The 24,206-nt window shown below is 36.2% G+C and overlaps 1 protein-coding gene across 4 annotated transcripts in view; it reads right to left on the bottom strand.

Moving 5' to 3' along the window:
* Positions 1–24,206, bottom strand: part of LOC105387103 (adenylate cyclase type 6) — a 195,438-nt gene that overhangs the window by 94,616 nt on the left and 76,616 nt on the right. For all 4 annotated transcript variants that reach the window (XM_048632816.1, XM_048632817.1, XM_048632814.1 and 1 more), the window contains one exon: positions 8,104–8,298. In XM_048632816.1, coding sequence (XP_048488773.1) covers positions 8,104–8,298 — 195 coding nt within the window. The remainder of the gene's footprint in view (positions 1–8,103; positions 8,299–24,206) is intronic.

Raw genomic sequence — 24,206 nt, 5'->3', positions numbered from 1 at the left:
TCGTTCTGGAGATGTAGAGTCTCTTAGCTTTATTCAACTCGACAGCACACGATGAGTCTTATGAAAAGCCACTGTTAGATTTTACTAATATTTCCCTAACTATTCCTCTCTAATTTTTACAACATGATTGTAACAGGCAGGCGGATAACTACCAGTCACTTTTGCATAACTAATCCCAATAAGTTGACTTAAACTATAAATGCTGTAAAAGCTAAGTCAATTCGTTCGTCAGTACGGTTTTAAGGATCTTCATCATCATCAGCCTTCTATCGTCCACTGTTGGGTATAGGCACAAGATAATAACTAGGACTTTTCCCTTATACAGTGAGATATTAATTAAATAAAGGAAAATATAAATTTAAATTAAACATGTCGGATCGAACGACAACGTGTGTAAGTAATCGACTTCAACGTTTCATTGTTCCTATCAACCTATAATTGAAATAATTATTAATAATTTACATCTAAATTCCTCCTATAAATACTGTAAAGCTAAGACAGCTTGTACGTCACGATATATTTTAAATCATTATCATCATCAGCCTTCTATCGTCCACTGTTGGACATAGACACAAGATAATTATTAGGGATTTTCCCTTTTCCTAGTAAGATATTAATTAAGTACAGGGAGATATTAATAAGTTATATTAAATGTGTCGGATCGAACGACAACATTAGTAAGTAATGGACTTCAATGTTTCATTATTCCTGCCAAAAGCATAGTTGAAGTAATTAATCAACACCAGAATTTCACACATTACACAAAAAATAACCTATTTGGCTTGAAAATGAACTAACAGTGGCTAGTAAATCTGCCTAAGGTACTTACCTGGGTCTCAGCCGCAGGAACCCACTCACTTATAAAAATACATTTTAAGCTTTCCCCCGCAGAATTTCGCATAAATATATTCATAACTTAGTTATTCCCTCAGTTGACACCGTTATAAGTTTACCAGGAATGACCAAGCAAACTATTCAGAAAATTGGCATAATTTAATTGAATTAAAGATAAATTAACAGGGATTAAGTACATAAAATCCTTAACTGGAACTCAAAAATAGCCAAAGGCTTCATGTTATCACACGAAGTTCTACAGGGACACCAGCCCCGACCCCACTCCCGAAATCCTATTTATGCAAACCCATAAGCCCCGCCCAACGACCCCTACCTCCGATCGACTTCTTCGATCAATACACCCTTACTAAGTTGTCCATCCTGACTACAGGCGGCGCCACTGAGCTAGACAATAACACAACTATAACATATTTTAAGTAATAAAACGATGAACTATACTTCTAAAATTATCGATAATTAATATTATAATTATTTACTAATTTTAAGTCCTGAGTCTTTCTTTTCCAAGGAGGCGTATTACGTAATGTGTGCGAATCTGATATTCGTAATAAAACTAACAACTGTGACGACATTCATTTCAATATTCAAATAATAATTAGGTTCCAGAGTCATATTAAAGACTGAAACATAATATAGCCGAATTTAGTATGATATCTATTATTTAACCCGCCAGTGCTCGCGTCAAATTTCGTAACACAAACAGTCGCATGTGGGTCTTTTAGACCCGAAAGTAAAATGCTCTATTTTCTCGAAACAAAAGAAAATTTAGATATTATTATACATTAAACGTAAGGTTAGTAATTAAACTATATTAATATCAAAATTATTTATGAATTTATGCAAAAATAAATATGTTTTGACAGTCTCAAAAGTAGTATGCTTCATGTTCTTATTTATCTACATAAGAACATAAATTACAGCTTATTTTATTAATTTTATATTTATCAATAAAAAAACCTTATTTTTATATAAACGAATAACAATTCTTCTAAGTAACAAAAAATAAATTAACTTTTTATATAAAAAAATATTCAACAATCAGCCTTCAAAGTTAACATAAATTTACATATAAAATTACTTCTTCGTTGTATTGATTAAGTATATAATTAGGTATTTTCTTTGGTATTTTCACATATTCGGATTACAATTAATGCATAAAAATGCAGTGTGATCTCTACAACAATCGTCTAAACGGTTACGTGACATTTCTGAAAAGAAAAAATAATAAAATAAAAAAAATATCAAAAAAATAATACTGACACAAACCGTCGCTCTTGGGTCGAAAAGACCCATACTCACTTTGAATGTCCGTCCTGTCCAAGTGCCGCGGGCAATCTGGCCGGGGCGCTGAGTGCGGCTAGCCTATATGGTAACTTAAAGGTACTTAGCACGCCAGTTAGTAATATCGAATATTTTAGAAGTTATCGAGGTATAAATAGAGTGCTGGGTCTTTTCGACCCACGCGCGACTATCCGCGGGTTAATCTAAGCCTCAAGAAGACCACTAAGACTTGTTCTAGGTATCTATCGATTCGAACGACACAATACCCACCCCTAACATTACCATATTATATTAAGAATGAAAATGCGTCATCTAGTCAAAATGGACCTCGTTAGATGGCGTTAATGTCTACTTTGCTATATGGTTGTGTTTACCAACCAACGTATAACACTTCTTTTGCTTATAATAAAATCTATTGCAAATCTATCCATAAGTATTGAAACAATGTATAAGTCTGCTACGGACGGACTATGTTCCGTTACATGACCTACCCAAAAAAAAGTAATGATGCTAATTATTTAAAGTTAAAAAGCGAGGAAGGAGTTTCTACGACGACGGGTAATTGCAGACAATATCTCAAAATATTAGGTCCATTTAGCCAATGCAAGACAAGTCTTCTGTAAAATGTTTATCTCTATATTTTTTTGATTCATAAGTTGTTTAGAACCCCTGTGGTCACCCCTGAGTCGCCGCTTTTTGGCATTCGACCTTTTTGCAACACCTCTTACAACTGAAAATGTGTGTGCTCAAATATAATTAAAGAATATACACCGAACAGTGGTAGGAAAACTAGGAAGTTGATGATATTTATTGATGACAAATATTGATAGCAAATATTAAAAAGACCCCAATACGTAGAGAAACCTGAACTAGAAATCGTGATCGTCAATTTCTACTGAAACCAACGTCGTATAATTGTTCGCTACGGGAATAGAACAACAGCCTCCTCGCTGTAGCACCGGTCATTGTGTAGTGAACCAAATTGACGAGGTAAAAGCTATTTCCACCTAACAATTCAATTCCTGTCCATACCGTATTGCATTTCGAATTAATATGAGTTGATTCAACAGTTGTTGATATTTCCACTCGCGAGCCAATTCATACGTAGGTATATTAGTTTTGGAAAATTCCTCAGTGAATTTCGTTTGTTGTACGCCCAACGCAAAACTCAACTGCGCCCATTAGTAACAGTTAATGAAATGTAACAAATCAAATCAACTAAAAAGTGCCTGTTCGTAGTGTAAAAAGCTGTTCTTTTACACAGGAAATAAGTCAAATAACAGATATAATGAAGAAAAGGGTAATCTAATCTTACATTGAGGAAATCGTTAGTTCTATTTCATGCTCGTGTCAGACTTGCAAATCAAGGTTGTCGAAATGTGCCCTTTTAAAAATGCTATAGGTATGTTTACAGCGGTAGTAGCTAGAGTCTTGCGATTATAGTTATGTACTTTTTAATGTTGAGAACGCAAGACAGACGCAATATATTGCCTTTCAAGAGTAGGGGGGGCATAGGTACACAGTAATAAGTCCACTTTTTAGGATAAACTTTTTTTTACCCTATTGAGATTGAATAAATGAGCTCTATCATTATAAGAGAAAAAAAGAGACTTAAAAAAAGTGGACTGTGGGCGTTGTGGCCCACCGACCACATCTTCGTGACACGTGGCTAAACTGCATTGCGATTCTATAAAGATAATTGTCAAAACTCGATTCTGAATCCGGAGTGAGTTTTCAAATTGGCATTCTGTAATTTCCGTAGACACATCGAATTTTGAGATTTTGACAAATATTGTATGAGATGACATATAATGTTCGAACGTGAAGTGAGGGAGAATGAAGATCGAAGTGAAGATTCTGATTTTACTGATTTTAGCTGTAGAGATAATGTTTTTCTGACGGTTCACCTCAAATATAGTGCACAATTGACCCAACACCTAACTATCCCTGAGCGGATTATAGTCGTGAGATTCCTGAGTTTATGCATAGGCATGATTCACGAATTAATTTACAAATAGACGGACACACCACCTGTTATGCGTTTTTTTCAACCTACGAACGGAGGGAAAATACCTACCTACTCACAATTACCATAATGGAGAGAGCTGCTGGGGTTTTCACGACAAATAAACCATTAGAAATAAACACAGGAATCTAGATATTCGATGTGCATTATATCTCTTCTTCGTTTATTTTTTATCGAAGCCGTGAGTCTAGGATTTCGTATCATAGTAACTATGTAAGTACTTAGGTATACAGATACTTGACAAAATTGTATACACACCTACTTCATAATAATACAACTTCTTTGCCGGCAAGCACTTTTTCAAGCTTGGAAAAAGATGCAAGAAATTATTTTGCATTTTAATTAACACTTTATTACGCTATTAAAACTTGCAGATAGAATATACTTTTTAATTGGTTTATACTTAAAGGAAACGCCGGTAACAGGATTTCGCTTTTTCTACTTTACTTGAGCGGACGAAATAATATTAGTTTTTATTAACAAAATAGAGAAAACATACATAAGTTCGGAATGTCCTGGCCAAATTTACCAGACAATATTAAGATAAAAACAAAATGTAGAAAATATTTGATATTGTTTTTCTTACTTTGATGAATAACAAGTAATGATCTTATCAACTAAATATAAAATATCTACAACTAAGTATGATTGCCAGGGATACACGAGGCTATTTATTTTTGTATTCTAGTCTTTTGTTGTTTTTTTCGTTCTTGTCTTGTTTAGCAGTTTCGGGAATTGCCATTTTAATAAATAGTACAAAATGATCCTCTGAGCAACCCATTTACCACCACTTATGCAACACCCTGTAGATCTTTGCCCGTGTATTTTAAATTCATGCTTTGTCACAACTTTCCAACATAGTCTCCTTGCCACTGAATAATTATGGCCTAAACTCTGTGATGGCATAAAGAGACTGTTTGTCTATTGTTGGAGAGGTCCCCCTCTCCGAAAATCAGGGGACTCACTAATGCTTCGGTTATATTTACATTTTAATTGACTTGTACCGCGACTTTACCTTTGTAATTCAAAGAGCAACAGGAAATACCGTGGTTTGATCAACATAAATCCGTTTGAAACTCATACTTTTAGTTAACGTTTTAATTTTAATTTATGTTAAGTTATACTTACTGAAATCAAAAGGCCTAAATTTTTCAAAACATTTAATTTATAATTTGAACATATAATATCTCCGTAACTCCAGTACTCCATAACTCCATATAACGCAAAGTACAAAAACCTTAAAAACTGTAGCTATATATATTCCCCGTTTTCAAACCGAAAATGGACTAGAATATCTTAAAACAAAAAGATGGCAGTCTCCATTTTCCGTTAAAACCTTTTCAATTATAATTAGGGGCTCTCCAAAAATAACATCGAATTTCAGTTATAACCGGCAAAATTCGGAAAAGAATTTCAGCGGAAAACGTCAGGAATTAAATTGGTTACCCTGCCTGAAACCACGTCTTTGATTTCATTTATTGAATAAAAGAAAATTGATACTAAACTTGCTGAGGCGTTTTTGTTTGGAAACAAACAATTATTAGTAGGTGTTAATATCTGATTTAATCATAATTAGCCTTGTTTCACGATATCTGTATTAAAGTTTTCTGTGAGATAAATGTTCTTTCGTCACCGCCTACATAAAAAAATATTGCAAGGTAAAAAACACAGATAACCATTGTGGAACTCGCGTTAACTGACGGTGTGGGACGTTCAGCTAACCTAAAAGTTAACAAACATTTTGTAAAGTTACATATATTATTCAGCTACTACATATTTCGGTCAACCTACCGATTCTCTCAGTAAAACTAACTATTTTAAGAAGCCATAACTATGTTTATTATGAACTAGCTGTCCCCGCGAGCTACGCTTCGCCTTAAAAAGTTTTCCCGTGGGAATTCCGGGATAAAAAGTAGCCTATGTTCTTTCCCAGGGTCTATACCATATGTATACCAAATTTCATTCAAATCGGTTCAGTAGTTTTGTCGTGAAAGAGTAACAGACAGACAGACAGACAGACAGACACAGTTACTTTCGCATTTATAATATTAGTAAGGATAATGCCACTACAGTTATAGTTACATTTATGGCCCTTGGTATAACCAAAACCATAGGTACTTACAAAATGAATAAATAATGCACGGAACATGAGCGTTCCCGAGTGATTAAAATATAGAGCCTTGTGATTAATAATGTATTCCTGTGTTAATGAATTAACACCTGCCTTCATTATGTAGGGGATGCCGCTTAACAAAGTGTTTTCGTAAAATTTGCGAAACTGCTGGCAATTTATTACTGGAATTAATTGGACAGTATCATGGTTGTAAAACTTGAATACAAGAATAAAAGGCTCTTGGGATAGTTAGAGACCCAGATTCGATCCCCTATATTCCGGCAGATATTTGTTTAATATGACATGTGTTTGTTCTGCCAACACCCATGGAGGCATGTCACAGTGGACTATTCAAAAGTTGCTGTGCTTTGCGTTTGTGTTTTGTAGTAGGTATGTATTGTGAACCATGTACTTTTTGAAAATAAAGTAACATTATGATGTCCATCTGAATTCCGATAATAAGTAATGAGAAGAATTTATAAAAAAAAGTAGTCTGGAAGAAATATCTTTATGCGAAAAGACCACCTATCCCAGGTGTAAAAATAAGTTACACATCACATCGTTCGAAGGTGAAAAATCAGACGATCCTAACATTTTGTATAAAACTCAATTTCTCCAAAACTTGAGCTTAAGACATTTTGCCTTTCTACTTACCATTTTCCCACACGTCTGCGTCTCTCGAACATGCCAATAGTACCTAATGCACTGAAAGTCGAATGAAATCAGGCGTAAGTCCAATAACGACAGGAAAATGACGGCGCTAACGGAAATCTCTTACAAAATGCACAAAATGCCATTCAAAGGTTGCAATGAAAGGTAGCTTTCAGCTTTGGCTTTTACCTGTCTTTTCTATTCAGCTATTTTAAAGACAAACTGAATGATTTTTATTTGTTACAAAATATGAAATATATTACCTATAATAATTAACCTTTATTCATTATTAATTAGGCCATAACATTGCATTATCCATTCGGTTACACACATTCAATATTTAGGGTAAACAAGTATGTTTTCTGACGTTATTTCCAATGGGCACTTTTCGATGTTCCCAACTCAATTGATTATCGCTGACGTACGACGGTGCGACCCTTGAGCACCCTAAAATATAAAAATAGCCATCGATCGCCACGTGATGTGCCTCTAAATAGGGTAAATGTGTAACCAAACTATACATTCTTCTTATTAACGTGTCGATGTCGGTGACACATATGAGATACTAGCTGTTCCCGCGCGCTTCGCTTCGCCTTAAAAAGTTTTCCTGTGGGAATCCCGGGATAGAAAGTAGCCTATGTTCTTTCCCAGGGTCTAGACCGTATGTATACCAAATTTCATTCAAATCCGTTCAGTAGTTTTGGCGTGAAAGAGTAACAGACAGACAGACAGACACAGTTACTTTCGCATTTATAATATTAGTAAGGAGTAAGGATAAGGATTAAAATGTCTAGGGTTTTTCACCGCGGTGAATGGACTAGCCAGTCAGAATAGTCGATGCCCAGAGTGCCCAGGCTGCGCCGGATGCATTTACCCACAGTTCATACGATACTCGGGGAAGATCCTTTCATATCTAAACCATTTTAGCATTTGATCATGTAAATTTTAAGATGTGGAGACAAGAAATTAAAATTAAATAATTTTGTCAGTCGCGTAGTTTTTGGCGCACGCATACCTAATAATGCTCCTTTTCGGTAACTTATGTAATGTAGTGCGTTGACGTTAAGCGCGATTGATATTGACATCACATCACCGGTTCAAGCGAATACGTTGATTCTGAAAGCGCTCTATTTTATCAACCTCCGTTTCCACATCTACCAATGGTTCCCAAACTTACCGAGGTAGGACTGCGGCGGCTGCGGCTCGACGAGAAGTGCTCAATGACTTCCCAGTTGGACTTCTTGGGGGCGGGCGTGGAGGCGGGGGACGGGGACACGGGGGCGGCGGGGGTGCTCCGCCCGGAGTCCTCGGCCGGCCGCGGGGGCGCCCCGGATGAGCGCAGAGACGCGCACCGACGCCCACGGAGAGCCTCCTACGGAAGAAACGGTGGTTAGTGTGTTGACAGGTTAGGATTGTTCATTTAAAATAAAAAATTACACAACACTACATAAGTACCTACAACTTTTAACTACTAACAACTTGTAGCTATGTATTTAAAGACCCCAATATTGTTTGGTTTCGTAAATTTTATAAAGTCACTTTAAGTTTTTGTAAAGTTAATTTAAGTTAAGTTAAGTTTTGTAATAATGTTTATATATTCTGTCCGATCAGGAAACTGTTATAATTAGTTATTAAGTTGGGCGTTAATGGCTGCGCCACTGTGTCACTATTGCAGTTGTTAACGTTTTAAATTGTCTATTGAATATGAATTGTTCTTGATAAAAATAAAGATTTTTATTATTATTATTTAGGCCCTGTCCGCACCACGAATATGTCGCCGCGAGAATATTTTTTCGAAAATTACAGGTTTGTCTCAGCCGGGATCTGCATGAAGTGACAAAAATAGCGCGTTATTTTATTCGCGGTGCGAACAGGCGAACTTGGAGCGCGGAATATTATTCGCTGTGCGGACAGGGCCTTAGGTTTCTCGAGAGCTTCGCCTTAACGGTGGGTACTGAAACGTTACGAAGTGTAATGTAACATGTTACACAGCGAGCTATCGTGCAGTCAGTAGGTACGTAGTGTTACGGGGAAACCAGCGAGATTTTAGAACAGAACGTTGCGTAACATGCTTGCTGGAAATGTTACATTACAGTCTGTAACGTTGGTCAGTACCCACCTTAAGAGGTTGACCGTGGGAATTATGGGGTAAAAGGTAGACTATGACTGTGGTGATTTATGGTGTGTGCCTCCTGCATGCCGAATTTCATGGAATTTCGTTCAGTAGTTTCAGTAGTGATAAAACACTAATATTATTTACAAACTTTCATGTTGATAATATTGATTGGTAGGATTGACAGATTTAACTTGCTGACCACTGAAATGTGTTTCACTTTCCACGTTTTCCACATACTTATGAATCATTCTCCTGAAATCTACGATAGAATCAGTGGGCCAATCACGAATATTATAGACATTGACAGTTCACCACAATTTGTATGACATTGATGGGCGTCCCTGTCGCTGACGTTTGTCGTCGACAGGAACAAGAAGCTAACGCTAGAAACGATTAAAACACATACAAATCCCGCCAGTGCGGCTATCGAATTTCCTATCGACAAAGGGTTAAAAAAAAATATTCGTGATTCGGACTCTGATGTCTTGAATTCAAAGTTATAAGTACTTCATTACGTTCACAGGCGAGTAATTGAAGACGGCGGATTTTTAATGCCGTACCGTACAGAGTTACATATTAATTCTTCTATACTCACGAAATTATACACGGCTATTGAAAAGATGGTGAAAGGAATACCTTTAAATGGGTTGTAGGTTGTAGAAGAAGGCATTCGCAGTCGATTGAACCCTATAATATCCCTTATCCGAAACCCAACCACTTCGATATCATTTTGATTTTCTTTTTTTTTAAGTTTTGCTTAGAAATGCCAACCATAATTTTAATAAACCTACCTTACCTTTAAGCGAAATGACTTATTTAGTACAGTTCAGCACTGACCTACTCTACTCGTATGTTAAAACGAGAATTAGGTGCCCGTATCACAATATTAGAGGTGTATTGAAACTAGCGAAAGCTGCCTACCCTTGTAGATATTTCCTATAGACACAGAGATTGTGTAATCGGCTCCTGGAACGGTGCCAGTACCGATACAAGAACCTCACTCCGGATTTGCGATTACGAGCGGCTGATCTATTGTGTAATTTGAAGTAGAGTCGGAGCTGTTTCAGTAAGTCTAGTACGGTCTCTAGTACGAGTTTTGCAATTTATGTAAACGAAAAAAGTTTTGGTTTTCTTCTGTCATCTGCATTCGTTATCTGTCAAAAGTTTCGTGACTGTTTCCGCTAGAAGCGCCACTTTATATGTGAGAAAACTATTAAAGTTTTAGTTTAATAGCATAAAAAGTGGCGCTTCTAGAGGAAATTATCATGAAACTTTTGTCAGATAATCCGCATAATCAGGAAAGACCGATGTTGAGCCAAACTTTTCCAGTCGCTAACCGAGAATGCGGGCCCCGGTTGGTTGGCATAGTTTGGGATGTGAAGTGTGAAATCGTTGCTGATAGCCTCTCTGCCGCCATCTAGATATAATTTATGAATTCTGCGTATTACTTAATGCTCTTTCGGGAAAACATAAAATTACTTATTGATATTTTTAATAGCTTTTTTGGTTACAGCGGCCATTTTACGAAAACGTAGTAATTTAAATTAATTAAGTAATTTATTTTTAATAAAGAAAATATTTATATTTTATTAAAATTTTAATTGCTTTGATACTTTATATCGAGCATAAATTGATTAAATTTTAATTGAAAACGAATATTGATAAATTTCTAGTCTATAAAAAAAATCTTTGCTTACGGGTGGAGGCGGTGGGCTCGTGAGTAGGTGATATGATTTTTTACAAACACTGTTATATTATTGTGATGTCACAAAAATAACGCTTTTTTAAGTTTAAACTTCAAATTATAATTTTATTGCATGTCATAATGTCATCTGGCCCTGTAGCATAGGGCGCTTATAAGAGGTGACAAAAGTTCTCCGTCGCGCGCTCTTGAGGTTGCGCGATGTGAGTGAAGGCGTCAAGGCGATGCAAAACTTTTGTCACGTCTTAAATGCGCCCCGTGCTAGCCCTGGGTATAACAGGCAGCACTCTGACACATCGCATTCAACCAATGATAATTCAAAGCACGAATACTGTGAAGGAGATAATGAGGTCCAATAACAGATGGAAAAGCAATTTCGCATGATTTTGGCGCTTTAGAATTGCCCTTGTACAGTCAGCATCACTAGCTTAATATATGCGCAAACATTTTGAACCTAAGACACATGGGTGGAAGATGAATCCATTTTATCGATAACTCGACTGCAGCATTTAACATTGTCGTAAGTGAAAAATCGCTACTTTTCAGTAGAGCCGTTTTAAGTTTTAAATACGACTAAAACAGTTCTAAAATTTACATTACTCTATCTATCTTAACCAAATTCGGCATGGTGACTTAGTTTTAAATGTGCCACAAGGTAGTAAGATAAAAAGTTAGTATTTTTGATAGGAAAGGTGAAAAAAGGCACATGTGACATTATTAACCGTCAAATCCCAGATTAACTTTGTCGGAAGAGTTAGATCCAACAATGTTAACTGGACTTAGTATTGTAAATTTTGTTGGTAGTGGGAGATTCAACAATGTTCACTGAACTTAGTACTCTAGATTTTGTCGGAAGTGGGAAATCCTGCTATTTTAAGTGGACTTTATATTCTTTACGATGTCGGATTGATGCTTTCCTGAATCAATTTTTCTATGAACATTGTAGTTTTCCATTATTTTGTTTCTATTTTCTAAGATAAATTTTAGTAATCAATTATAATAATGCAACGATAATCTGCTTATAGTTCTCGACACAAAACTGAATGAATTTTGCAGTTTCTTAAGGCAAGCGAAGAACGGGAAATTCGGGAAACTTCGTCACATATTCTAATCGGCCATTCCTCAGAGCCTGAAGACAAAAGTGTACAGCCAGTGCGTCCTGCCAGTGAGGACGTATGGTGCAGAGACCTGGACACTGACGGTAGGACTGGTCCACCGATTTCAAGTCGCTCAGCGTGCTATGGAGAGAGCAATGCTTGGGGTTTCTTTGATAAATCGTATCAGAAATCAGGTTATCCGTCAGAGGACTACGGTTACCGACATAGCTGTCAAAATATGCAAGCTGAAGTGGCAGTGGGCTGGTCATATCTGCCGAAGAATCGATAACAGTTGGGGTAGACGAGTTCTCGAGTGGGGACCACGAACAGGCAGACGCAAGGTGGGACACCCTCCTGCCCGCTGGACCGTAGGCGGGTAGCCGGTAGTGGTTGGAGGAGGAAGTCCGAGGACCGAGTCTTGTGGCGCTCATTGGTAGAGGCTGCAACTGAGATTTACCAACTCCTCAATGAGTGCTGGTGTTGCGGTACAGTGCCAGGTAACTGGAGCGGAGCGGTCATAGTTCCTTTGCATAAAGACAAAGGCTCTCTCTAGGTCCACAACATTCACCGTGGCATCAGACTCTTAAGTATTGTTGATTCTGTATGCAAAAATATTGATTGAAAGGGTAGATAGGGAGACAGAGAATAAAAAATCTTGGATGTGTGGGCATGGTATTTGAAGAAAGGGAATGGGATTTGTGGATTACGATCTTATCACTACGAAATGTCACAGATAGCTACTGGCTTAACAGAGTTCTGTGCCTTCTTAGATATAGGAAAGGCTTTTATAGTAAGGAGGAATGATTTTGTGGGACACAATGTCCGTTTATGGAGTGGACAGCCAATTGACGCGACCACTGGGATCCCTTTAGGAACTTTGGCTTGCCATAGGATAAATAGAGCCTTCACTGACTGGTTTAGCATCCACAGGGGTGTTAAGCCCTGCTTAATTTGTGCTTCGCCTTGGCTGTTTAATCTATTTAAAGAAAGTTATGTTAGGGATATAAAAGATGATAAAGAGGATTGCGAATCGAAAAGTTACTTCTTAAGTGCACGCTGTATGCTGACAATTAAGTCGTAGAACATCTGCAAAAATAAGTAACTTTTCGGTATGTTGTTTAAAAATGAAGGGAATGAAAGGCAAAAGTAATGATGTTTGAAAGAGATGAAACAGTGACTGAGTGTAAGATCACGATAGAGAATTAAAGAGCACAGCAAGAGAATGAGTTTGTATTGTTTGGGTAGCCTGTTTACGAGAGATGTAAGGGGGATATTGAAAGTAAAAGTTGGAAATCAGATAAATTTATTGGAGCCTGGAACTCTGTAATGAGGACTATGAGGAAGAAAGTGTCTCAAAAAGCTCGTTTGGATGTTCATGAGAGTGTTGTTCCCTACGCTGATGTCATTTATTATTGTTATCACTAAAGATCTAGCATATATTGCAGCTGTACAGTAAGAGGCTGAGAAACCTGCAGCTTAAAGTGCACGTGACTGCACTAGTTCATCTTCAAATCCATTAGGAATTTTATTGACGGTTGTTATCCGAAAAACAACAAATAAAATAATAAAATATCGGTACCTATAAACATACAGAATGTAAAAGCAATGCTCCTGAAATCATGAACCACGTGGTCCTTCAGTCCAACTAAAAAAGTCTAAGGGACATACCTACGCAAATTATCATTTTTTTCAGTTTACCATACATAATTACCTACTCTGGAATATTATGTATGGGATTTCGAAAGATGTGAGTGTTAAATTAAAGTTAAATATTTTTGTAGATACCAGAGCTTTTAACTGTTTTTGAAAAATCTGCCCTTAATAAATTTACAGAAAGAGGCCTTTCTTATTAGGCCATGGTCACATCAACAACTACGTATCCAAGCAGTCTATGGAAATGTATGGTATTAGCGACGATGCCACACCGTCGCCAAGTGAGTTAGGTACCATACATTTCAATACTTACAGCTTGGACACGTTGCTGGTAACGCGGTCAATGAGGTTCTAGTGAGGCTGGGCTCTAACTTTTATAGAGAGCCGGTCGAGATTTTACAACGTTTACAGAAAATAATGGTACATTGTACCACATCCAACTCAATAGCTTAACATTATGTACAAATAACAAGGTTGGTTCTTCCATATCCAACAATCACAAGGGAAAGAAGAACAAATAATAAAGTCGGTAATACCATATACTACAGTAGTACTTGAAACGCAAGCAAGTAACAATGTGGGATGTGGTACATGCGACTCAAAATTAAAATTATGCGCAGTTAATACTGTTGGATGTGCCGTTTGCTACTATGTTACCTGTTCAGTACTGTTTATACAACTTCCATACGAAAATTTTAATAAAATATTAATTCTTAAAAAAAATACATTGTATTAAGCAAGCATGTTAATGTGAGATGCTACAAAAATATATATTTGTTTAATTGCATCCGTTTTAATGGAACATGTTTGTACACAAGTCTTCAATTTCTGTCATACATTGTCTTAAGATCTTTACCCGTTCCTTGATACACTAAGTCTGCCATTATTTAGAGCAAGACATTATAGTTTCATTATTTTTATAAATTAATTGGTCTTAAAGACCACATAATAAAATTGTATCACGCAACTTGGGCTCATCCCGCTAACATGGCGGGAAGTGGTAGATACGACCGGCCGCCCCGCTCGCCCGCCCCGGGAACAGTGTCGCAACATACTTACCGACAGTGTTAAGCGGTCGCCATGAACAGATCCGACTTTTTTCCACAAGAAAAATCGGGAAATATTCATAATTAAGAGCTGAAACTTTCCTAACACCTTCCTTATTGATATAATGACCTTCTAGTGCAATAATCTGAAAAATGGCCAAAAGTCAGTTACGACACTGTTAATTGCTACAGTCGAACTATACAAACCAATACAAACCATCTCTATAGATTAACCCCCAAATTCATAAACCTTTTTGACACTTTACAATAGGTTTAAAATTGTAGTTGTGACATACGAATTTCATCTTTTTGATTGACGTAAAGAGTCGAAATTCGTTTATTTCAATGTCAATTTTAACCATGTTGTTAATTTGAAATACGGTCTATGAATTTGAGGGTAAGTATTTTTCATGTCACGGTGATCATAAAAGTGTTTGCGGCATACATATCTCTTTCGCTGACTGTAAGCAGAATAGGGAGGCTTAAAGCAGAAACAGCCAATTACTAAGTTCACCGATGATTGGGCGATCGAGTTTGCCGACGAGGCTGATCCTGTAGTCCATGTCAAGCGGATTAGGCCGTCGCGTCCATTACGGGGGGTAATACCAATTGATGTTGATGCGTGTGCCCGCCACACTAGCGGTGGCATCTGACGGCTGACTGCTGAGTGACGGAAACTAAGTTACTGTGCCACAAACTTGTCTGTTCCGGTGATAGCTCACATAAATGTTATTTCTTAATTCTATAAGATTTTAAGTTTGCTCGTATTGTTAATTCGCTCTTGCGGTGATAATAAACCAATCTAATCTTTTACAATATACAATTCATTAGTATGTAACGAGATATGGATGAATTTAGTTCGCTCTCACAGGAACAGATAAGTTTGTCGCACTGTAAGTAAGACGCCAATTAAAATAAGAAGTCAACTTCTGCTAAAAAATGTTTTTTCTACGTTACGTTATGTTGAAAAAATTACCTACACAGCTGCCGCTATATGGGTTCGTTATCGACGGAGATAATAGTCACTATAGGCATTCCGCGATTATACATAATTTTATGAAACCTAAATGTAATGGAAATGGTATTACTGAAATAGTTCCTAAAACAAATAAAATATCCATTTATGATGTGTCAGACTTTCCGAAACTGACGGATTTAAACGTTCCTTCCACAATACCCCCCTTGAGCTCTCAGACGGCTCAGATGGAGTGATGGCTTTATACTGCGTTGGAGTTGATGTTCAAATATTTACCTGCTCACCCTTATGATATGACGGAGCATGTAAACAACTGCTTTCATTTAAATTTAAATATTTATAATTGACTTTACATAATGCTCTCCCATTCCATTATATGGATTACTCTTTGTGATGTATTTTCCATTAAACGCCTCCAATTTAACATAGGAAAAGCAATACCTACAACCTATAGTACATGAATTCGAAATAAGAGCTTTCTATAATGTAGACAAATAATAATTATAGCTATAGTGGTTTGCAATGGAAACCAGCAATCATGTAAACAAACCAAATTGTCACGATTACTCCGTAATCACATACATTTTCGATCAATTTATGAACATAGTCTGATTTCAACGAACACACCATTGTTTTCACATTATCTTCAACACGATTTAACTTGTATTTATAAGTTAAATTTGTTAAAACATTTGCAACGTAAAAATTTCGAAGTATTTGACAAGCTGTCATCTTAGTTTTTTACTCATCGAACTCTATAAGTCATTGAAAAGTTAGTGTTGTTCGTAATCTGAAGTTATCTTTTATTTTTAATTTAATAAATTATTTTAATTTAATATTATTTGAATACAATTTAAAAAAAATTCAAGAGCTTAATATAATTAACCAAAACGAAAAAAGGAAGAGGAAGAAATGAAAAAGCTCGACGGCATTTTAGACATGGCAAGCGATGACATAGTGGTTCCATTTATAATTACGGTCACCGGCGACACTTCTGATAGTGATGATGACGAAGACGAAGATTTAAATTAGTTTTAATAAACACTTTTTTTATATATAATCAGTTTTATTTTATAGTCTATGGCTTATATATTTAATCTAATTAGAACACTATGACATCACTATGGGCATAAACAATACGCTGTCAATGTCAGTCCGCCATATTTGTTTACATGATTGTTGGTTTCTATTGCAAACGACTGTACTTACATACTTATAAAATATTTATGCATGCAGGTCTTGCCAAAGATTGTGTAGCAATTTGTAAGATTTATTTTACTGTAGAATTTATACAAAATTTCTGCTGAAGACATTAATAAAAAAGTTTGTTTCGTATTATTTTAATTGAGCTGTTTTTTAAACTACTGCAACATTCTACAACTGAAGTGTTTACGTTAACGTTACGAAACGTTATTAACACCGTTGTTTTTACAACGTATTTTTTTAAATAATACCTATATAATTTATGTATAAAATTTTTTCCCCGTGACTTTATCATAATACGTGCAGGATATAGATAGGTAATCTCCAGAGCCAGTATAGCTACGCCATTTCAAATTTATTATACTGTTTAATGATGCTCCCAACTTCGATAGCCAATAATAATTAACTCATACATTCAATTAATATTCCAACCGATGGGTATTACAGTTTAATAATAAAACCTGCAGTACCGTGATATATTGTAATTTAAAACGAACACTACGTAGAAAGTGTAAGACCTTGAAGCTTTCGTTCGTTTGTTTTTTTAAAGCTAGAGTAGAAATTAATTAACTGAATTTTTACATATATAAGTGTCTTAAGGATTTTTATCGTGAAGAAGTGTCGAGTCCCTTTAGTAAAATGTCAGGTGACCAACAAAAAATATACGGATAAGCACTTTTTTTTCTCGAATATCTAGTAGTTTTTTGAAATGACTACCTGTGTTCCCTCCTTCCGGCTTACTATACCACTTTTGCGACAACCTGTATAGGGTAGGTATAGAGGCTCCGCTCCCTAGGCTGGAATTTAATAACGATGGGTGAGTACTACCAGTAGTCCCTGCCAGGCTCAGCCTCGTAATTACATCCTAACAGGTAGTGGAGCCTCTCAGAATGTAACATTTTACATTTTCTATCAATCGACTATTATATTTTCATTACTTTGGGATCTGCGGATGCGTTTTATATACTTACCCATTTCTAAATGTTAATTAGTGTTACTATGCTATGTTATAGTGCCTATTGATATGAAAACATAAATTACTTAGCTCATATTTAAATAATAATTATAGTTGAAAGTTGAAAGAGAGACCTACCTATTCAGTTTACATCTTAATAAATCTAGTAAATCGTCTACGTAATATTATAATAGTGGCACCGCCACGCCGCCACTAAGACAGGATTAGCTTCAGGTAACGACTATTAAACTACAGATGAAAGGAGAAATTAGGATCCCTAAAATCATTAATTCTTAATACCAGTCAATAACTAAAACGTGAAGCGCCTTAAGGCTTCTAGCCAACTCAATTAATTTGCCTTTCTCGGGTCATTTGGGATAATAAACACTCTGAATAATGCTATTAAATCGAAATTCAGAGGTGAGAAGTGAAATCTATTACACGGAACTCCATTTAAGGAACATTATATACCAAGGTACATATATTGAATATACAGGGTGTTGCAAAAAGGGTATACTAAGTACCTAAATGTAGGTTTCAGCTTAGTATATACCATTTTTGCAACAACCTGTATAAGCATTAAAATACCGTATAAGAAAGTGCAATAATCCAAGTAATTAAGTAAAAAGCGACCATTTGGCGATCGTTAGGAGAGGCAGATGTCCAACAGTGGACTATGGAAGAATGAGAGAGAGAAGTAAAAAGCGGTTTGCTAGCGCCAATTTTTCGGTGAACAATCTAATCGTGTCCTGCCTGTCATACCGACAAATGCCGATGCTAGCTCTGGAACATTCAATTTTGTGGGAAAATTCCGAAAATTCCCACTACCATTTAGAGTCGGTTTTAGTTTTTCAAACCGACTAAAAATTTCGGAGAATTTTAATCACGTTTGTGTACTGGAAGGTAAGTCCTAGCCCTAGCATTATTTGAACTCTGGGAATCGTTGAACAACACAAATACCTACCATGCTATAAACGTATTGATAACCCGACAGACCACGAATTAAATTAGTCCTGATCAACTAACGGCGCATCTGGAGGGTTATTCTATACTTACGAGAAACCTGAGCTTTCGTGCAAAACGTTTAAAGCCGCCTACAGACCGGCCCAACGAACGCCAACGAACGTTTTTCGTTGACCTTCGTTGCTGCAATCTGCCCTGTATTATGTATGAATAATATCCATCGTTGAATCCAACGATCACCGTTGGCGTTCGTTGGGCGTTCGTTGGCCCGGTGTGTACGCAGCTTAACACAACGAGATAGAGTCGCTCACGCAGCAGCGCTATGAAACTTAGTTTTTCGTACAGACCTATAATTCCCCAAGTGCACGTACTGCGCGTGTCAATAGGTTGATGATATGATCAACTATTGGTTCATACATTTACAAATGTGCGACAAACTTATCTGTTCCGATGAGAGTGAACTAAATTGATCCATATCTCATTACTTACTAATGAATTATAAGTATATTTAAAAAAAATATTGTTTATTTACACACCATGTAAGCATAGGCGAATATTATACAGACAGTGGGAATATAAAAGATGGTAGGTACAAGTCGTCCATACTAACTGATGACATTAGGTATTTCGCATGGAATTTCAGTGAAGTCCACAATAGGCCGAGCCTGTGTCGTCGACATCGGTAGGCAGATATGACCAAAGTAATTTGTTATGCGCTAGGTGGTACACTGTTGTGTAATAATAAAATAAAAGTAACAAAATCCTTTAAATTCTAGGTAAGTAATTAATTATAGAAAAATATTATTAAAAAAAGAAAACAATAATCATATTCTATCCTTGTGAGGATGTAATCAACTTATTTTATAAATGACTTTCTATTTGACTTTAGGTAATTATTTAAACTTGATAAAGATTAGATGGGTTTATTAAAACCACAAGAGCGAATTACCACTACTAGAAAACTTGATTTCTTATAGGATGAAGAAATATGAGAAAACGTGAAATTTCACCGGAACATGTGGCAGTGTATTTCTGTCATTATCAGTGTCAAAAATATTAATTCCTATACAAGTTTCGGCACGCCCCGTTCTCATAGAAACGAGTGCATTTGTGGCATCTAATCATATAGGTCTGTGGTTTTTCGTCAATAGAGTGACCTTCCTGAAATGTAATTTGTCCTTAAATGCCCAACACGGCCGCTGGGAATCGATTATGGAGTTGGTGATTGGTCGAGCCGTGTGGCCGACATGTCAATACGACAAATGTCCAACACTAATAGCACCCCAGTGTTACATTGCCACGGAGTAATGTTTCCCTTCAGCTTTCGACATTTAATTATAAAATTGTATCTATCTATATTTAAACAGTCAGTTTTACACCCTGGGCTCATCAAGTTCTACATATAAGCTCCAATTTCACAATAGTCGGTTAGATCGTAATCATGGAAAGGTTGATCAATTATTCGTCATCTCCATATTAAATTCTTGACAGATGTGTCAAAAGTCAAGCAATAATCCCTCGCGAAATTGGCACTAAAACTGTCGTTGAGTAACACTTAAATTAAAATTAACCGGTCAAGAAATTTGGCTTAATTTGTACATTCTGCCAACACATTATATCTATAACTACCTACATAGCAGCAAAAAAAAATCAGACTTATTAATGGTTATATAATGTTTTCTTTCGACAATGTATAAAAGTGTACTTATGCCTATAGCTATAAGTATGTAAAATTTTGCCTGTACGAATATTATAATACATATATACTGACTATAGTAAAGCATTTGATCGTATAGACCATAGATTATTATTAAAAAAGTTAAGTAGAATAGGTGTTACCGGTGCATTGCTCTCCTGGTTCCAATCTTATGTCACGGGAAGATCTCAAGCAGTTGTTTTAAATGGCTTTACATCCTCGTGGATAAACATTCCATCTGGTGTTCCGCAAGGATCTCTTCTGGGGCCCCTTCTATTTATTATATTTATAAATGACATCAATGATTGCTTTCGTAATTCCGAATATCTAATGTTTGCTGATGACATGAAAATTTTCAAAGCTGTAAATAACTCAATTGATGAGGAACTCCTGCAGGATGATCTAGATCGACTTAGTGTGTACTGCCTCAATAATAAACTCGACATCAATGTAGATAAATGTTTTCACATCTCATTCACTCGAAAACGCAACAAACATATGAGTACGTACATGCTTCAGAATCAGAGCCTTACAAGCGTATCAGAAATTAGAGACCTTGGTGTAGTGCATGATAGTAAGCTTCTTTTTGATTCACATATCGATAGCATAATCACAAAAGCTTCTAAGGCCCTCGGTTTCTTAATACGTTCTTCTCGCCCGTTCAAATGCATGAAGACAGTTAAAATATTATACTGCGCCTATGTCCGAAGCCACCTTGAGTATGCTTCCCAGATCTGGAATCCCCAGTATGATATTTATATCGACAGACTCGAACGTATCCAAAAAAGGTTTATTAGGTATCTCGGCTTTAAATTCAAACTTATTGATTCAAGTTATGAATGTAAATGTATCAAACTTCACTTGCTTCCTCTTAAATTAAGAAGGGATATCAGCGATATAATTTATTTAATTAAAATATTTCGAGGTTACGTTGACTGTCCGTGGCGAAGAACGCGTAACAGACCGCTTCTTAGTATTCCTCAATGTAACAGCAACTACAGACAAAATTCATTCTTAGTAAGAGCTAGTAATACTTTTAACCAGATGTGTAATAGTAATAGTGTGGACCTCTTTAGCGGCAGCTTATGTTCTATTAGAAAACATATTATAACTAACTTTAGTACGTAATAGATACCAAATAAATAAGTAGCATAAGTATAATCTAAGTAGAATTTATTATTAGGTGAGTATGTGTTGTTATTGTTATATCGTCTCCATATGCGAAAACCTATAATTAGCTTTTCGTCTATTTATGTTTAAATAAGATTAACTTGTTATTAGTATAAAGCTGTTGGTTTTCCATGCAATAAATTAAAATAAAAAATAAAATAAAATATTCTAAAAGTTATTTAATACCTCAACTCACTGTTTTGTTTGGCAATAAAGCTGTCATTCAACATTCATGATAATGATAAGAGTTCACTGAACGGTAGCGCGGTGGGTACAGTCTTATCAGATTATTATTGGTTATATAATAACTATAAACTGATAACGACTAGGGTAAACGCAGTACTAAATGGAAGGAAACACCTATATGACATAAATCTATTCTTAGCTATATCATTTTTAACTATAGCATCATTGCAAAATTAGCGATATAATATTGAGCTTCTCCCTTGCGAGAGACCTATGTCCAACAGTGGATGATTATTGGCTGATGATGATGATGATAATCAGCTTTCTATCCGAACACACTCACATACTTACAAGTTGTTTATAAAGCGTACCTACAGAATTTCAAAGACTTGCTCATTAACTGAGTGACTCAATCGAACCGTGAAATAGCATAAACACGCGTAAATTACCAGTTGTTTTTGAAGTTATGGAATGTAACTGATTTAGCCGCAGCGCACCGCGGCAAGCGCCGCAAGATTTGTGGCCTAGGGGCCACTCTATAAGTCGAAGAACGAACGAACAAGAATTTTCACGCAATCTGTACTCATAGAGCCGTGGTTAACGCAGTGCTCCGAAGCTTCGGAAAAACCAAACTAAGCGCTGCGCTAACCAAGACTACACTCACGGGCAATGAAAACGTTCCACTCACAAAATACCGACCCCAAACGAACCTAATTTTTCCAAACATTTAAAATTTTAAGAAAATATCTACGTTTTTAGTAGGTAATATCCAGCGATGTGCTGTGAAATGTACTTCAATATTGTAGACTTCTTCGTTAAGTTAGCTTTTTTCGTGTAGGAGTAATATGTTGATTGTCGCACTGGAACTTTTTCATTGCCCCTGAGTTTATAATAGCGTTGTATTAAGCGTGCCGATTTCATGACATTGTTGTGCCATTGTTCGTTGATTAGGCCTAAACCCTCCCTTCATTGGAAGAAGACTCGTGCCCCAGCAGTGGGGACGTAATGGGTCGTGATGATGATGATGATGTTCGTTGATTTAGAGTGACCCCTGTGCAATCTGTGCTCCACAAAATCACAAAACACAAGAGCTTTGTTCAAAGGAGACTTCTCAATGCTAAAACTATATTTATGTATGTATACTGTATCGGCAATACTCCGTGTTTGAGCAGAGATACCGGTTTTCTCATGTTTTCACTGAACATTCCGAGGTCCATTTGTATGTTTAAGAAAATCTTTTATGTTGACTCGATCCTGCGTCTTGAGAAAAGCACTTCGAATATCCATACATTTTTTTTTAATAGCCATATTTGTGTCTCTCTGCTGGGCAAAGGCCTCCCCATCCATACAAATATCCATTTTTATTTTTTTGTCGCAGAACTATATTAAACTGGATAAGGTAGGTAGTGTTTATGTTTAGTCACTAAAGTCTATGCCCTAATGTACTAAGGTTGCTATTAGTGTATTGTAAAAGTGACGTAACGTTACCTAACGTTTTTCCCCTCGAGGCAATACTGAGTTTATACCTATAACTTATACCATTGATCTTTATTGAAGAGAATTGATTCAATTAGTCCTTCCTAATTTATAGATTGACTGACAACGAGTTGGAAGGGTCCATCGACTGTATACAGTAGGTAGGTACATGGACATTATGTAGATAGACAGCTATACCTATACTATACCTATATAATATTTAGTAGCTACAATAAAGGTCTATCGCTCATTTTACGGCTAGTTTCATAGTTTATTAAAACGAAAACATTTTACGTGTTACTGCCATTAGCTTACATTTTTGTCGGAAGTTGCAATAGATTTCGTTAGAGGTTAAAAGATAATTTCGAAAAAACATCTTATAACACTTTTCCCTTAAATTTGTACCAAACCTTCTATTTGTAACAATAGAGACTTTCGTCCACCTGCTATATGCTTGTATTGGTTTTTTGGCCCTGTATTCCCTGTACCTACCAGAAACCTATAGCATCCTATAGCAAAGCCAAGCATAAAATAGAAAAATATGGTGCTTCTGAAACAGAAGCCAGATTGCCTAATTTGTAAATAAACATACCGTGAAAAAAACGATTCCCTCCGTGCAATAAATACGAATTTTCTGAATTTTAATCAAGGCTTTTTTGTTTCATAAAATATATCGCCCGGTTATCCCAAAGGTGAGGTCTGGCCATTAATGGTTTCCAATATACCTAGGTAAAGATTGTAGTATCAATTTAATTGCGTAACGAAAAACTTAATAACCTTACACTACCTAAACATTGAATTATAACACTTAATTAGCATTCCACCACATCATCAACCCATCTGCACTGCTGCAGGGCACGGGTATTCTTTCAATGAAGGACGGATTTCGACTTCTTATTAATTATGAGTACATTATATGGCATAGATAAATTTATACTTATGCATTGCAGTACTGGTGTTTTGCGAATTAATAACTATCGGCCTTAGACAAGTTATCGGCCTAATGCTATCTTTCCTGTTCATTGAGCAGCCCCCGGAGCA

The sequence above is a fragment of the Plutella xylostella genome, chromosome Z, assembly GCF_932276165.1.
Source record: "Plutella xylostella chromosome Z, ilPluXylo3.1, whole genome shotgun sequence".
In the NCBI taxonomy this organism is placed as follows: Eukaryota; Metazoa; Arthropoda; class Insecta; order Lepidoptera; family Plutellidae; genus Plutella; species Plutella xylostella.
This window is presented reverse-complemented; position numbering and strand designations above follow the sequence as displayed.